Source organism: Lithobates pipiens, unplaced genomic scaffold (genome assembly GCF_037356315.1).
Source record: "Lithobates pipiens isolate NorthernLeopardFrog02 unplaced genomic scaffold, aLitPip1_a1.2 Scaffold_8, whole genome shotgun sequence".
NCBI classification, from domain to species: domain Eukaryota; kingdom Metazoa; phylum Chordata; class Amphibia; order Anura; family Ranidae; genus Lithobates; species Lithobates pipiens.
Window position 1 is genome coordinate 483,756,431 of NW_027507903.1, and position 15,696 is coordinate 483,772,126.

At 46.7% G+C, this 15,696-nt stretch overlaps 1 protein-coding gene across 11 annotated transcripts in view; it reads right to left on the bottom strand.

The window, feature by feature from the left end:
• Positions 1-620: 620 nt before the first annotated feature.
• The window catches only part of ERC1 (ELKS/RAB6-interacting/CAST family member 1), a 430,374-nt gene continuing 415,298 nt past the window's right edge, over positions 621-15,696 (bottom strand). For all 11 annotated transcript variants that reach the window (XM_077468912.1, XM_077468911.1, XM_077468908.1 and 8 more), the window contains one exon: positions 621-3,770. In XM_077468912.1, coding sequence (XP_077325038.1) covers positions 3,633-3,770 — 138 coding nt within the window. In that variant the 3' untranslated portion in view covers positions 621-3,632. The remainder of the gene's footprint in view (positions 3,771-15,696) is intronic.

The window sequence follows — 15,696 nt, forward strand, 5'->3', positions numbered from 1 at the left end:
AGTCGGAGGCCTACGGCATGGCTTTTTTTCCCCATGTTATATGAAGAGCTGTCTTCTTGCAAGGAAAAGGCTTCTTGATTAGTCTTTGGAAAAACTTATCACAGTACCCACAGGCCATTCGTCTCTATGGAGGACTTGAGCATTGTCCGATGTGAGCAAAATGATCTTCTGCTGATGTCTTCAAGGTCAATGCTGGACATATATATTGTATGGGAAAGACCAGGACTTTCCACTTTAACTGCTTGTCTGTATGTCTCCTAACTGAAAAATAAATGATACTCTGCCGAGCTTTACCTAGGAGGGAATATTTTCTTGATGTTCACTGCTTTTTGTAGTGTACAACTAAAACAAAAAAAATACATTTTCAATATGGCAAATATTCCATACGTAAAACACACGCGCACACATATCATACATCTATACATACATGTGTGCCATAACAGTTTATATACACACACTTTTTTTCTCTACTTCTGTGGATTGGTTGACCGGATCGCCCCCTTGAATGTACTGACAATCTGAACAAAATCAGGGGTCGTCCTGTCCATACAGTAAGTAACAGACATTAGACATGTACACAAATAAGAGGAGTTCATTAAGGGCCAGGCGCAGGCATAAACCACAAGAAAAAAAAAATATTTATATATATTTATATAAAGTAAAAAGGCCTGAAAAATTCAGGTGACACATTACTCCTCAAAACACACCAGGAATGGAGGTTTTTCTTATTTTATTTTTGACACAAAATTTTTTCAAAAAAAGTTCCCCCTTCCCAATAGTTTTATTCTAAACATTTTTAGCAGCGCCAGCCATTTTGCTCAGTAAAGATCTTTTTGTAGTGTAGTTACAAACACTTTTTTTTTAATCTTTTTATATAGCTATCCTTGTAATGGTAAACTGTATGCCCCCCTCCCACCCAAAAAACGGACATGTTTCCTTTTAATAAAAAGAGATTTTGTTTTGTGTTCCTCACAATACAGATTATTGTATTAGAGAGAATATGAGGCAATAACGTGCCTTAAGGTAATTTGCAGAGCTGTGACTTGCATGCGACGTCTTGCGTTCAGCATTCAAAGTAACAATGATTACCCATGAAAGAGTTCCAGGCGGATGTTTACTTGAAAATACCATTCTAGCAGCTTTCTTGCAGTCCATGCTAAGGACAAAATTACAGTTCTTTTCTTAGTGTTTTTAATCCTAAAATCTTCTTGGCTGTAGGCACTGTGTGCCAGTTCCTAAGGTTTTCATACTCCTGAATGTCCAAACTCATTAAAGTTTATGTAGTTAGGTGATCTATAATTCTCAAGAAGCACTCCCTTAAGATTCTGCCACCATTTCCATATGTTGACTATTCCTTAGTAAAGTTGTTGGAGCACTGCAGTACATAACATGAACCGCGGCTATGAAATGTATTGATCTAACAGTCATGATTGGCCACGGTGCCCTGGATGTAAGGTTCGATCATACAGCCCTTTTTTTTTTTTTTTTGCTACTAAAGGATTTTTCGGGTTGACAGCAGAGAAAACAACCCTCAAAGTTGTACAGTATTGAATGGGAGAGTGATTAAGTGATTTAAAACAAACAATGCAAATATGTGAGGCGTGGTCAGACAGAAACCAACAACCTAAAATTTGAATTTGTCTAAATGTATGGTCATAGCATTTTAATCTGGTCTTCACAACAAAAGCAGCCAAACTGAAGCAATACTTGGGCAATCTGTTCATTCATGACCTGCGATCATTTTAAGGCACAAACAAGAATGCCTATTAGCTCACTTTGGACTATGAAAATGCTGCTATGTGAATGATAGGGCTGGAATTCTTGGAAAATCTGATTTACCCACTAAGGTGGTGCTTCAAAATGGCAGCAAAATGGTTTTGTGGAACCCCAAAGTGTCTAAACCGATGCATCTAACATTTATAGCAAAATTATCCTGCAGAAACAGTCAAATGGCCATCGTAGTTTCTAACAAAATTCTTGTGTAGCGATTTGGCATAATCCCAAGACTGACAGTAACCTATGATCTTGGCTGGTGATCGTTTACTGAAAAAGCCAGAACAGTTCAATGCATTCCATAACATTCAAATAACTTAAAGAGATGCAATGGGTGCAGAGAGCACTTTAATATCTCTTGTTCACCTCTCAACCCCCTTTTAACCCCTTTTTTGGACCTGAATTGCCCAGATTTTGGATGATGAGCTGGATTCCTGAGGTTGACAGAGGCAAGGGGGTTTCCATTTTCTGCAGGATGGACAAGCCAATGATTCAGGTAGAAGAGGATGATTTTGGGAAAGTGAAGTTAAGATGTCCAACAGGTCATCAAGGATACTAACCAAAACTCTATGCTTTGCACAAGGGCAAATACATGATTTACTTATTAGCTTCTAATGGCTGTCAGTAAAGCAAAATGCCTGCACTAACCTAGATGCCAAACTCAATTTTCCCAAATGTTCAATAGCTGCTAAATAAAAAAAATAGTTACCTATGCCAGTAATGGAATTTCCCATTTATTGTACTGGCCTCTAATCCTTTACATAAAAACCATTAGCTCCTTCTACGGTTCAAGTTTAGCACCATCTACAGCTGGTTAAATGAGTGACACAAAATCTTAATCCTCTCCAAACTGCAGGATTGGCTGTATGATTTTCATGCACTAGGCTTGTTGGAGAGGTGTTCAGGCAGCACATACAATTCATGCATGTGTCAGGAATCATGGCTATGACACATGAAAACTAGTTGTAGTGGAAAAAATTGGCATCACTTAAAGCACGTTGCAGAAAAAAAGATTGATTTCATAAAAATAAAAAAAATGAGGCAGTGGATATTGGCACTAAGTTGCCCTTAAATCTGGGACACTTCCACATAATGTTACAAGCTGCTTTTATTGAGGAGACAGACTTGCACTGTAAATTTTTACTCTATCTGGCTATTGTGGATTGGTGATATCCGTGGAGTCAACTATCAAAATTTGACCTAGTGTTGGACTGGGAAATATTCACTAGCTGAGGGAATTCCAGAACCATTAAATAGAAAAAAATTCAGGTGCTTTTTCACATAAGCTGTAAAGAAAACTCTTTGAGAAAAAGGCAGGTGGAAGGTCGGAAAAGGAAAGACGCCTGGTCTGATAATGTAGTGCTGGTAGGTTGTAGGACAGAAACATAATCTCTTTAGATTAAAAGTGATCCCATTGTAACAGTTTAATTCGCTGACACCTTCCGGGACTGGTGTGATGGGCCCCGGATGCAGCTGCATTCAAACACTAGAACACGAGGCCCCCCCCAAGGCAGACCATTATTGCATCTCTGTAGAATGTCTCTGAAGTGTCTGAAGGGTTGGTTGTAGAACAGATGGGTAAACCCACCAAGGACTAGGGAGAGGTCCGATCCATGCTGAAAGAATAGAAGAAATCATTTTTGGTCCTGAGGGATCAATGCTGCCACCCCAGAACTCCATGAGACAGGTCAGCCACTGCGAAAGTGCGCAGTGAGCCGACAGGCAGTGCAAGGCTGTGTGTGCGGGTCCCCCACCTGTGCGATGGAGGAGGGGGAAGGAAACAAAAAAGTCTTTGACTAACACTGTGTCCATGTAACAGGGCCGTGCGGGATGTCCTTTGCTACCCGTGATGGGTGAGGTCATGACGACTCTTCCAAGGCATTGACAACTTGTTCCAGGATGTCGGGGCAGTGATCTGCAATTTGTTGCAGGATGGCATTGGCGAACTCTTGCAGTTCCGCACTCTCGTGCTCGCATTTTTCTAGCTCTTCGCTTAACTGGAAGGAAGAAGAGGAGATTTTAGCAGCAAAATCAGGATAACCACCATCATCTCACAAACCAATAACTGATATCATATGTAATATATTATAATTCCAGAACCTAATGAAAAGAAGTTCAAAGGATAAGTTCATCTTTCATAACCTGTTACACCAGGGCTCGACAAATCCTAGGCGCCAGGTCACCATGGCGACTAGAAATTACATCCTGGTGCCTTGGTTCACACCTATGTAAATTGAAATCACAAAGTCATTCCAGTTCCTGTGTGAATTCAGTCAGGTGCAGTTGTGTCTCCTCTCTCTCCACAACTGCCTCCTATTGACCTCAATGCAAAAATGCCTGCCATTCACGTCAATGTAGTAACGCCTGTCAATAGCAATCCTATGTGAACAGTTATCTCCACATGCCACTCTATTGCCCAGTACACACGATCGGACTTTCCGACAACAAAACCGTGGATTTTTGTTCGAAGGCTGTTGGCTCCAACTTGTCTTGCTTACACACGGTCACACAAATGTTGGCCAACAATTACGAACGTAGTGACGTACAAGACGTACGTGATATCTCCATTACGAACGCTAGTTTTACAAGATCGAGTACTTCCAGCTCGTACTTGATTCTGAGCATGCATGGACTTTTGTCCCATGGACTTGTGTACACACGATTGGAAAGTCCGACAACAAACATTTGTTGGCGGAAAATTTGAGAACGTGCTAGCCAAAATTTTTGGGTGGAAAGTTCAAGAACAAATGTTCGATGTAGAATAGACACGGTCGGACTTTCCGCCAACAAGCTCACATCCAACATTTGTTGTCGGAAAATCCGATCGTGTGTACGTGGCATATCACTTGTAAGTCTAGAACACACCTCTACAATCTCGCACAGGGTGCTTTTCATAATGGCACTCAAAACACAATGCGTGTGGATCGAATCTGTGTGAATCACCTCAATAGGAATGCATAATATCTAGCCTGTCATGCAAATCTGTGAGAATCTCATTATGTGGGAACTAGGGTGGCTCCATTCACACCTGGGCATTTTGGGATCTCAAAACACAGGTTCAGGTTTCATTATTTGCAATGCTACTTAAAACGTGGTGCAGTTTTGCCATGATTGTTGTGTGGTAAATCGCATCTCATGAAGCTTGTCCCCAAAAAGAAGCTCCTGTTTCTTTTTGGTTGACAAGCTTCATGCAATTAGAATCGCTTCACAGTAAATTGCACAATAACTGCAGCAAATCGAATCACATGAAGCTTGTTGCCCCAAAAGAAGCTCCTGCTCCTTTTGGGGTGACAAGCTTCACGCAATACAAATTGTCGCGCAGTAAATCACATGAAAAATGCACAGTGTTTAAGGTGCCTGAAAATAATGACACCTGAACCTATGTTTTGTGACTGTAGTGCCTGAATCGCAGAAATTCTGCCACAATCCCACAACGTCCAGGTGTGAACGGAGCAGCATTTCCCTCTATAACAAGTTTTTATGGTCATTCTTTCCTTATCCAGGGTGTAACATGTAGGTAAATGAGCAGGACCCTGCATCTCCTTGAGTGTCTGCTGTGACAGCAGGCCGGGGATCTTCACCCAGTACCTGCTATCACAAATTTAAAAAAAATGCGCCCACGCAGGGCTCTGTCTACCCAGCCGCGTCATTCATCACAGAGTTCTGTGAATGAGGGACCACAACTACCATCAGTCATTGTTCATTCTTAATGAACTATCAGGGCGCTGAGGAGTGTTCTGGGTAGTTTATTGATTCTTCCTGCCATACTGTAATTGCTTGCCTGTACGAGGTACGAGCAGACAGATACACTGACAGTCTGCAGATGCCTGAGATTGCACCTGCGATCTTCTGATTGTGGGTGCAATGCATTACAGGCTCCTAATAAAAACAATTCTAACTGCACTTTTTTTTTAGCTTAAAAAAGATGTGCATTGATTTATTTTAATTTTTTTCAAAAAGGTGAACGTATCCTTTAAAGTCAACCTGTCAAAATTTCACTTTTGTTTTTTTAAACTGCGAAGCACTGTAGACAATTTGGAAAAGGGATTTTTTGCTCCTGTAACTGGCTTATTTTTTTTCTTCGTCAGCGGTAGCGGGGCGCTTTTAATCCCTACTAGTGGCTGAAAAATGGTTAAAAGCACTGCTGCCGAATCGCTATGGCAAAGCTGGCCATTGATTTCAATGACAGGGGCATTTTAGGAGTGGTGTATTCACCGCTCCCGCAACCCCCCAAAGATGCTGGTTGTAGGACTTTTTTTTCCCTTCGCGCAAGTGCACCGCTTCAGTGTGAAAGCACTCGTGCTCTCACTTTTGTTTTTGCTTTTTTGCCCTCAGTAGACAGAGGTTGATTTACTAAAGGCAAATAGACTGCACTTTGCAAAGTGCAGTTGCTCCAAAGCTTAGTAAATGTGGTACAGGTTCACTTTGCAATTGCAAAAAATCCAATCACATAAAAAAAACAAAAAAAAAAAAACTGAAGAATTTTTGCTGGCACATGCTTGGATGATGGAAGTCAGCTTCTACTCATTTACTAATCTCTAGAGCAACTGCACTTTGCAAAGTTTATTTGCCTTTAGTAAATCAATCCGACAATGCGGCCCTTTTTTCCACTGAATATGGCCTGCTATTTCACTGGAGTTTGACATGTCTGGTTTAGAGGGATGACTTGGGATGGTGGGAATGTTACTTATTACAACACTGACTGTGATCATATGACCATATAGGCAGATCCTTAACTAAGCAGGTGAGGGATCCTATTTGGGATGTATCTATTTGACCCCAAAAGTTTTTAAACTGTGGTTTAAAAAAAAGGAACATTCTAATAAACTATGTATTCTTGAAGTACTTCTAAAGGTTAGACTATTTGTTTACCTTAATGAATTTCCTGCAAAAAAAAGCCTCCCAGTATTTGTATTACCCCCTCACTCTTCTATATACTTACCTAATCCTATCTTGATCCAACGTTGTGCCCGTCTATAGTGATGTTGGTCTCTTTTATTCCTCACAGGAACAGAGGCAGCAATGGCTCCTGCTGTCAATCAAATCATGTGAGGAGAGGGAAGGGCCAAGCTGTGTGCGTTTACAGAGAGCCTGCATGTCTGCCCTCATAGCAAGCAATTGCTGTGGTGGCAGACACAAAAAAGAAGGGGCCCCCAGAAGACGAGGTTAAGGCCACTTTGTGCAATACCACTGCGCAGATGGTTATTTTAGAAAAAAAACAAAAACATTCAAGCCTTTATTTTCAGCCTTCTTCAATTCATGATTTTTTTAATATCCTGTTAGAGGGTGGCTTTGTTCATTCTCCATGGTCCCACTAAAAGTAGGAACATACCCACCCTCATGTGCTTGCTTCTGAGAAACTACGGGATTTGTAGTTTGAATTCTAACTGCATCTTATGCACACCGCTTGTTCCAAACAAATGGAAGTGAGGAGTAAATGGAGAAGTTCTGAGATCATGGAGGATGGGTTACAGAGGCAGAAAAACAGTAAGACACAATTTCATAAAAAATATATTAAAGGGCCAATAATTGCCAGGGATGCGTATGGATTATTTTTGCAGAAAAAAAAGTGGGATTTTTGTACTCACCATAAAATCCTTTTCTCTGAAGTTCATTGATGGACAAAGCTCCTTTCATTTTTTACCTTAGGGTTATCACGCTACTTCAGGAGAGGACTAGGCAGAACATGTAACACATGTAAAAACAGCAAGACTGCACAGCACCGCCCAGGGGGCGGTCCCTCTGTCTATAAGCCCTCACCCTGCTTCCTGCAGCTCAGTTCGTCAAAAAGAAGTACAAACATAAAAAGGAGGGGTGGGTGCTGTGTCCGTCAATGAACTTGAAAAGGATTTTATGGTGAGTACAAAAATCCCACTCCTTCGTTCATTGACGAACACAGCTCCTTTAATTTTTGACCTTAGGGACGTCCCTAAGCAGTGTTAAAAAACGAGGGGTGGAAATCGCAAAACATAACTTCACCCACAACAAAGGGAACACCTCAACAGAGGAGTCGCCATCTTAAACGGCAGCCATCAAAACCACAGGCCAACTTGTGCATCAAAATATGAGTTTACAACTAGCAAAGAAAGTGTAATTGCAACCTTACACAGCTGCCTGCAAAACCTTGTGGCCAAAGCAAGCATCTGAAGATGCGCTTACATCAACTTCGTAGAATTTAGTGAAAGTGTGAACGGACGGCCAAGTCGCCGCCTTACACACCTGGGAGACAGACGCTTGATGTCGGAAAGCCCAGGAGTTCCCAATTGCTCAGGTGGAATGAGCAGTCACAGGAAAAGGGGGCACCCGCCCCTTTAAGGTATAGGCCTGAACCCACGATCTGTCTGATCCACCAAGAAATGGTGGACGACGAGACCGCCAGACCTCTTTTCGGACCAGCCATCGAGACTGAGTCTGACTTCCGAAAGGGAGCCATAGCAGACAGATACACCCGTAAAGCCCGGACCACATCCAGGGAATGTAAGACAACCTCTTTTGGGTGTGTCGGCTTAGGACATAAGGAAGGTAACACAATGTCCTCATTTAGGTGGAATGCCGAAACCACCTTTGGAAGGAAAGAAGGCTGCGGACGTAGCACCGCCTTGTGGATGACCAGGTAGGGAGACTTGCATGACAAGGCCACCAACTCAGAAACCCTCCTGGCAGATGTAATAGCTACTTGAAAAACGACTTTGAACGAGAGTGTTAACAAGGGAATCTCCCTAATGTTCTCAAACGACAGTTTCTGAAAGTGGTTGTAAACCCTCCTATAGAAGTTTTCTACACAAAGCATATTGTAATAACTTACATGTAGCTTGGCTTTATTTTCCCCACAGCTGCACCGCTCCAGAGAAATCTACCTCTGGCCCCTGCAGTGACCTCTTTTGCGCATGTGCTGATTCACGGCACTCTTAGAGGCTATCGAGCCCTTCACAAACGTGCTGTGGTGGCATCATCAGAACTCAGCAGCATCTATTTTAATCCCGCCAGCGCTCCCGCACTTGCGGGCTGTGTAAACACCGGGTCTATGGCCAGTAAGATAGAAAGACCCGCACATGCGTGGGATTAAGGTAGGAAGGGTGGAAATATACGCCGCTCTGGAACAGGATTCCAGGAGTTGAAATGGCACATCCTGCTGCCAGAAGATCGATATAGAGAGTAGGGAAAATGTATATAAAAACAAACATTAATAGAAGAATTGACATGGGAGTGCACTTTGTAATATTTGAAAGTATTGATTCAAAGATGAATGTGGATTCTGTGGGCTGAGTTTACTTCCTCTTGAAGCGCCAATAGCACCATATTCAGATCCCACTGAGGTAGCGGTGGTTGAACTGGAGGGACTACTTGTCGAACCCCTTGCACAAAAGGTACTCACCAATGAGTGAGTCACCAAGGGGCGTTGGAAAAAGACAGCCAAGGCTGATATCTGTCCCTTGATGATGCTTAAGGCAAGATTCTGATCCACTCCTTGCTGCAAAAACAGCAAGATCCTGGAAAGTGAATAAGTGTGCAGACGCCACCTCATTTCCTCACACATGGTGATGTAAGCCTTCCATGTACGATGGTAAATCTTCTGAGAAAAAGACCTCCGTGCCCTCAGCATAGTGACAGACTTCGGTCATTTAGAACCTGGTTTTCAACAGCCATGGCGTTAAAACCAGCGATGGTAAAGCAGGATGAAGTATCAGACCTTGCACTAGAAGGTCCTCTCGCAGTGGTAGCCCCCAAGGAACATCTGCCACCAGTCATAGTAGGTCGGCGTACCAAGGACGCCGAGGCCAATGAATCCCCTCGGACTCCACTCTGCGCAGCAGACGTGGTAGAAGCTTGAGTGGGGGGGGGGGGAAAGGCATAAATCAGCGATAATGCCCCCATGGAGCCACCAACGCGTCTGATGCATCCGCCCAGGGGTCTCTTGTCCTGGACACAAACCTCTGCACCTTCCGATTGAGCCAAGAGGTCCACATCTGGTGTGCCCCACCTTAGGCAAAGGAGCCTGAATACCTCCGGATGCAACGACCATTCCCCTGGGTCCAGCATCTGATGACTTATATAGTCCACTTGCCAGTTTCCTACGCCCGGGATATATATGGCCGACAGGGCCGGAACGTGTTGCTCTGTCCACTGGAGGATGTAAGCAACCTCCCGTGCTGCAGCTGAGCTTCTTGTTCCTCCTTGATGGTTGATGTACACTACCGCCATGGCGTTGTCTGACTGGATCCTGATCGGACGTGCTTGTAGCCTCACTGACCATGTGGAGAGGCAAAGTCTGATCGCCCGAAGCTTGAGCACATTGATCGGCAGTTGGGATTCTTCCCTCGACCAAAGGTATTGGGCCGACTGTACTCCCAGCACCCCCGCCCCCCAACCGGTAAGGCTGGCGTCCATTGTGATCACTGTCCAATTGAGAGGAAGGAACAATCTCCCAGACCGAAGGGCCGGAGACCTCAGCCACCAGAGAAGGGAATCCCTGACTAACTGGCTCACCCGAATTTGACAATCCAGGGATAATGGAGGTTTGTTCCATTCTGACAAAATCTCCTTCTGACTCGAGTGTGAAATTGAGCGTATGGTACCGCCTCGAAAGTGGCTACCATGAGGCCCAGAATGTGCATGCAGAAGTGCAGCGACGACCATCTGCGGTTCATCAACAAATTCACCGCAGTTTGAAGAGTCCAACAGCAAGCCCAGGTGGTGAGTCGGCACTAACACCGACTTCTTTAGGTTCAGCACCCAACCAAACTCCCAGAGAGTCTGTATGGTGATCGCTACATCCTCCCTTAATTCTGAGGCGGAAGCTGCTCTCAGAAGGAGGTCATCTAGGTAACCCACGATTGTGATCCCACGTTGCCTTAACAGAATTGGAGCTAACAATTTGGTAACGCCTCGGGGTGCTGATGCCAAGGCCAAAAGGGAGAGCCACAAACTGATAGTGCTCTTCCCTGACTGCAAATCGCAGAAACCTCTGATGCCTGAGTCATATGGGTACATGTAAGTACGCATCCTGGATATCCAGGGGCGCCAAGAAAACCCCCTCGATGGAGTGCAGTGACCACGGAGCGAACTGATTCCATCCTCAACCTTTGCACTTTCACAAAGCTGTTGAGGGACTTCAATTCCAAGATTGGACGTACCCCTTCCTTTTTGGGGACTACAAACAGATTGGCTTAGAATCCCTGAAACTTTTCCAGAGTCGGTACAGGTACTATCACCCCGTGCAGTAGCAGGTCCCGTACTGCCCTGAACAGGGCTTCCAGATGAGCTGGAAATAGATCTAGGTTGGAGGGACAAGAAAGAAAGTCTATCATGTATCCCAATGAAACCAGTTCGCAAACCCACTGGTTGGACAGTAGAGAGGTCCACCAGGCTGCAAACTCCCGAAGGAGACCCCCACCCGAGAGTTAGGAGAAGGCAAGCCCTCATGTGGTAACATTTTTGTTTGCCGACTTGTTTGGCTTGCGAAACCAGGGACGCTTTTGTCCTTCAGCAGGAGCCTTGTCGGACTGGGAACGCTTACCTGCCGACGCAGGTTGGCGAAAAAGCAGTTTCTGAGTGGAAAAAGAGAGCCCTTGCCTATGGCATGGCTCCTTACCCTTCCTGGACTGTGAGAGCAATGTGCTCTTCCCACCGGTTACATTTTTAATAATGTCATCCAGCGAAGCTCCAAAAAGCCTCTCACCTTGGAAGGGCAAATCCGCCAGAGCTTTTTTAGATGCCTAGTCCGCAGACCAGCATTTTAGCCAAATCAGGCACCGTAGCACCACTGCTGATACTGATGCTCTAGAGAGCAGGGGGAGCGTATGCAGGGCCGCATCACAGACATACTTAAGGCCATGCACCAACTGGTCTGCCAGATCTATGCAGACCGGGGGAGACTGTTGCTACTCCAATTCACGGTACAACAGCTTTGCCCATTCAGTAAGCATCTGCGACACCAAGGCCAGCACAGGTAATAAACGCTGAGCCCACTACCGTAAACATGGACTGGGCCACTGCTTCGGCCCTCCTATGGGCAGGAACCTTGAAGGCAGGAGTCCCTTCTACCGGAATCGTGGTTACTTTATTTAACCTGGATACTGGGGGGTCAATGACTGGAGGAGACGCACATTTTTCAGGAGGCTCTCCTCAAAGGGGTAACGCACCGCCATTCTTCTTGGGACTGAAAATGCCCGCTGTCCATTCCTTGTAGATGAACTTATCAAAATAAGTCAAATACGGAAACACCTTTGGTGTGCAGGCCAGGTTGCAGGACCCAAAAGGGACCGTCACCTCAGAAGAGGTTCCTGCTGCATCCTGTATTTTCAGGGTATCTCGCACCGCAGTGATAAGTGCTCCTACTTTTTCCTGCGCTAACCTGGACACAGAGTCATTCTCACTGTCCGAATGGTCCTGGTCCGCATCCTCTAACACGTCAGAACAGGGGCCACAAGTTACCGCGGGACTCGAGTCTGAATCCTAGCTCTCCCCAGAAGACAGGGGGGGCAGGGGGCGTTTTTACCCCCCCCTTGCACCCGCACGCCGCTTCCACCATGGCAACAAAGGTCTCCAGGACCGCCGACAAAGCGTCCATAGACACCGTATTTTTTGCAAGTGAGCCGGTTGCAATAGCAGGGATGTCTGGGGAAGAAGTGCCAGCTTCTGACGCAATGCTGACCCTCACCCGCCTGCCACAACTTAGGGACTTAAGGCAAGGTACACATATCCCCCCCTCCTAGCTGCTCACAGACTGAGGGGCCCCTCCGCAGGACTGACCACCCTATACAAGTGCTGCGCTGTGCTGCCGCTGACCTCTCTGCCCTATTTCAGTCACAAAGTGCTCAGAGTGAAACCCACGCTGTTCTGAGGTACACAGACCCAGTGCTAGAGGTAAAAACGTGCTGAGGCTTCAAGGGAATGGCTGCTGGCCATCCTTAGTACAAAAATCACCAAGAAAATGGCCGCTGAACCTTCTAGGAAATGGCTAACAGCCATACACTGCATAAGACTACAGGAAAAAGGCCACGGCCTCAGCAAAATGGCGGCGACCTCTCCTGAGGTAAATTTTCGCAGGCGCTTCACAGTGCAGTAAAAAGGGTCAGAAAAAACAAAAAACAAAAATGGACCCTAACAGCCAGCGCAGACCTGCCAAAGCTCGGAGCCCCCCCCGGCGGACCCCCGGTCTAGGTATATGCACCACACCTCATGCCCAGTCACACAGCGGCCCCAGCAGGGGGAGAAGGGAATGAGGGATAGGGCGAGAGGAAAGGGAGAGTGAGAGACCCCCTAGTCGACCTCCCAGGGAATGCCACACGCTGCTCTATCCTGCCAAGGCAGGGAGAGCCGTACTTGCCCTTCCTGTCAGGATTGCTGGACCCATTCCACCACAGTCCCATCACCCGAGCAGTACAGGGTGGCTGCTGGCTATGGCACACTGTTACACGGACAGCAGTAGCCGGTAGTCATATGTGTGCCCCGGAGCATATAGCTCCCGGCCGCCCCTTGAGCAGAAGGGGCATGTCGTGGCCGACCCAGCGCGTAGATAGAGTCTGCTGACGCTCGAAAGCAAGGCTGGGGAGACTACAAGGATCTATATTATGCAGTCTGTCACCCAGCTGGCTGTTGATAGTAGATCACAGGATCAAAAAAAAAATCCCAGGACCAATGGTCCCCTCAGGGAGCCAGGTCCTTCTACACTAGGCAGAAAAATAACGGAGCTGCAGGAAGCAGGGTGAGGGGTTATAGCCAGAGGGACCACCCCCTGGGCGGTGCTGTGCAGTCTTGCTGTTTTTACATGTTCTGCCTAGTCCTCTCCTGAAGTGGCGTGATAACCCTAAGGTCAAGAATTAAAGGAGCGGTGGGGCGTGGCCTGGACAGCGATGGAGTAAGACGCATGTGAGCTGAGCTCCACTCCTACCGCGATCTCCTGCAGCGATCCTGTGTGCCCACCGAATACATTACCTAAGTTCTAACTGGTATTGTATCCCCTATTACCCTGTGCAGTTAGGGGTCATGTCTCCGCCGAAGAGGAGCGCTGCGGCGGCTGCAACACTTGACAAATTCCGGCGGTACCATGAGGGCCAACATGGCGGACAGTCATCTCCGCCTGCTAAGCCCGCCACGTCGGACACAGTGAAGGTGCTCGAGGCGATTTCTACCTGCCAGTCCACGCTGACATCTAAGCTGGAGGAGGTTAAAGTGGATGTATCACTGATCCGACAGGACATGGCTAAGCTGAGGGATAGGGTGAAGGAAGCTGAAACCCGGAACCCGGATCAGTCAGGCTGAGGATGTCTTGTTCCCCATGCAGCATGCCCAGGAGGATGTACAGAGACAGCTCCAGCAGCTAGCCCAGAAACAAGACGACCTCGAGAATAGGGCTCGCAGGTCTAACCTGCGGTTCATTGGTATCCCAGAGGGTTCCGAGGGTGCCGACCCGGCAACGTTTCTGGAAACCCTCCTGATTAAAGCTTACGGTAGGGAAGCCTTTTCTACCTCCTTTGTAATTAAACGGGCTCATAGGATGCCTGCTCGCCCACCACCGGAGGGAGCACCCCCACGCACGTGCATTGCCAAACTGCTCAACTACCGAGACAGGGATGCCATCCTGCGCCTTACCCGGGGATAGAGGGAAAATCCGTTCCAGAATGGGCATATTTCGGTGTTTCCTGACTTCTCTGCGGAAGTTCAAAAACGTCGCTCCCGATTCGTGGAAATTAAGAGGCGCCTCAGGGCACATCACATCAAGTATGCCATGCTGTTTCCGGCCAGGCTCCGCGTTGTAGGTGATGACAGGGCCTACTTTTTTGAAGATCCTGAGATGGCGGTGGCCTGGCTGGATCAGAGAGATGCGGCACGGAATCGGCAGCCTCGGGACTGACTTTGTCACAGGATTTGTGAGTACACTTACCTGGCCGCCCCTTTCTGTTTGAACGCGAGGTGCTGGTGAACTGCCTGCGCGTTGTTAACTAAACAGAATCCTCGAGACGGCAGCCATGTCCCCCTCTTCCCCCCCCTTTTTTTTTAATTTTTGTTACCCCCCTGATACTCCCACGGTATATTCGTAACGGTAACGGTTGCCACCCTCACTGTCCGAGGTGACTGACAATTTCTATGCCCAAGCTCCGCTGGTCTATCCCCGATTTATTTCATGGTATTAGTCATGTGTATATGAGGATTGTGAGATAGTTCTATGCCCCTTGGCTTCCTCCTTCCCATACCCCGTGCCCCCCCTCTGTCCCTTTCTCCTCCCTGCCCTCCCCCCTCGCCTTCCTCCCCTGTTCGTTCCATACCCTCCCTCCCCCCTGGAGCCTTGCTAGACCTCATAGCGGGACCCCCTGGGCCCTTCTCTTGGGAAGATGGCAGAGTCGCAGGACACCTTGACTAATCAAATGTGACTGCTATGCCTGAACTCCAACCTGCTACATGCCCCTTTTTAGACTTGTAAGTTCTGCCAATGTGTTGGGCACCGCACAACTGCGAGGTGTGCGGATAATGGACACATGGTTCAATTCCAGCCTAACCTGACATTGCCGAGTGTTTGTTAGTTTGTTTTGGGACACGAGCTCCAGCAGTTTGGGTGGCTGAGAGCAGGGAGGGAGGGGATGAGATGTAAAGTGTTACATTAAGGGTTTTGTTTTTATGCTGTATGTTCAGTTTATAGCACAAGATATAATTGGATATGGTACAGGAAAATGTTTCTCCTCTGTTTATATAATGACAACTGCAGGAGTGTGTGCAGCCCTGCCCTGGGGTACACCTGCTATTCTCCCCTGGAGATGTTGGAGAAGACTATATCATGGGCACTTTTAAGTTACTAACGTGGAATGTCCGAGGGATCCGGGATAAACGTAAATGTGCGGCGGTATTTGGGTGCCTTAAATCCTATAGAGCAGATATCATGGTCCTGGTAGAGACACATGTCACTAGGCAACTACAATTAGCGCT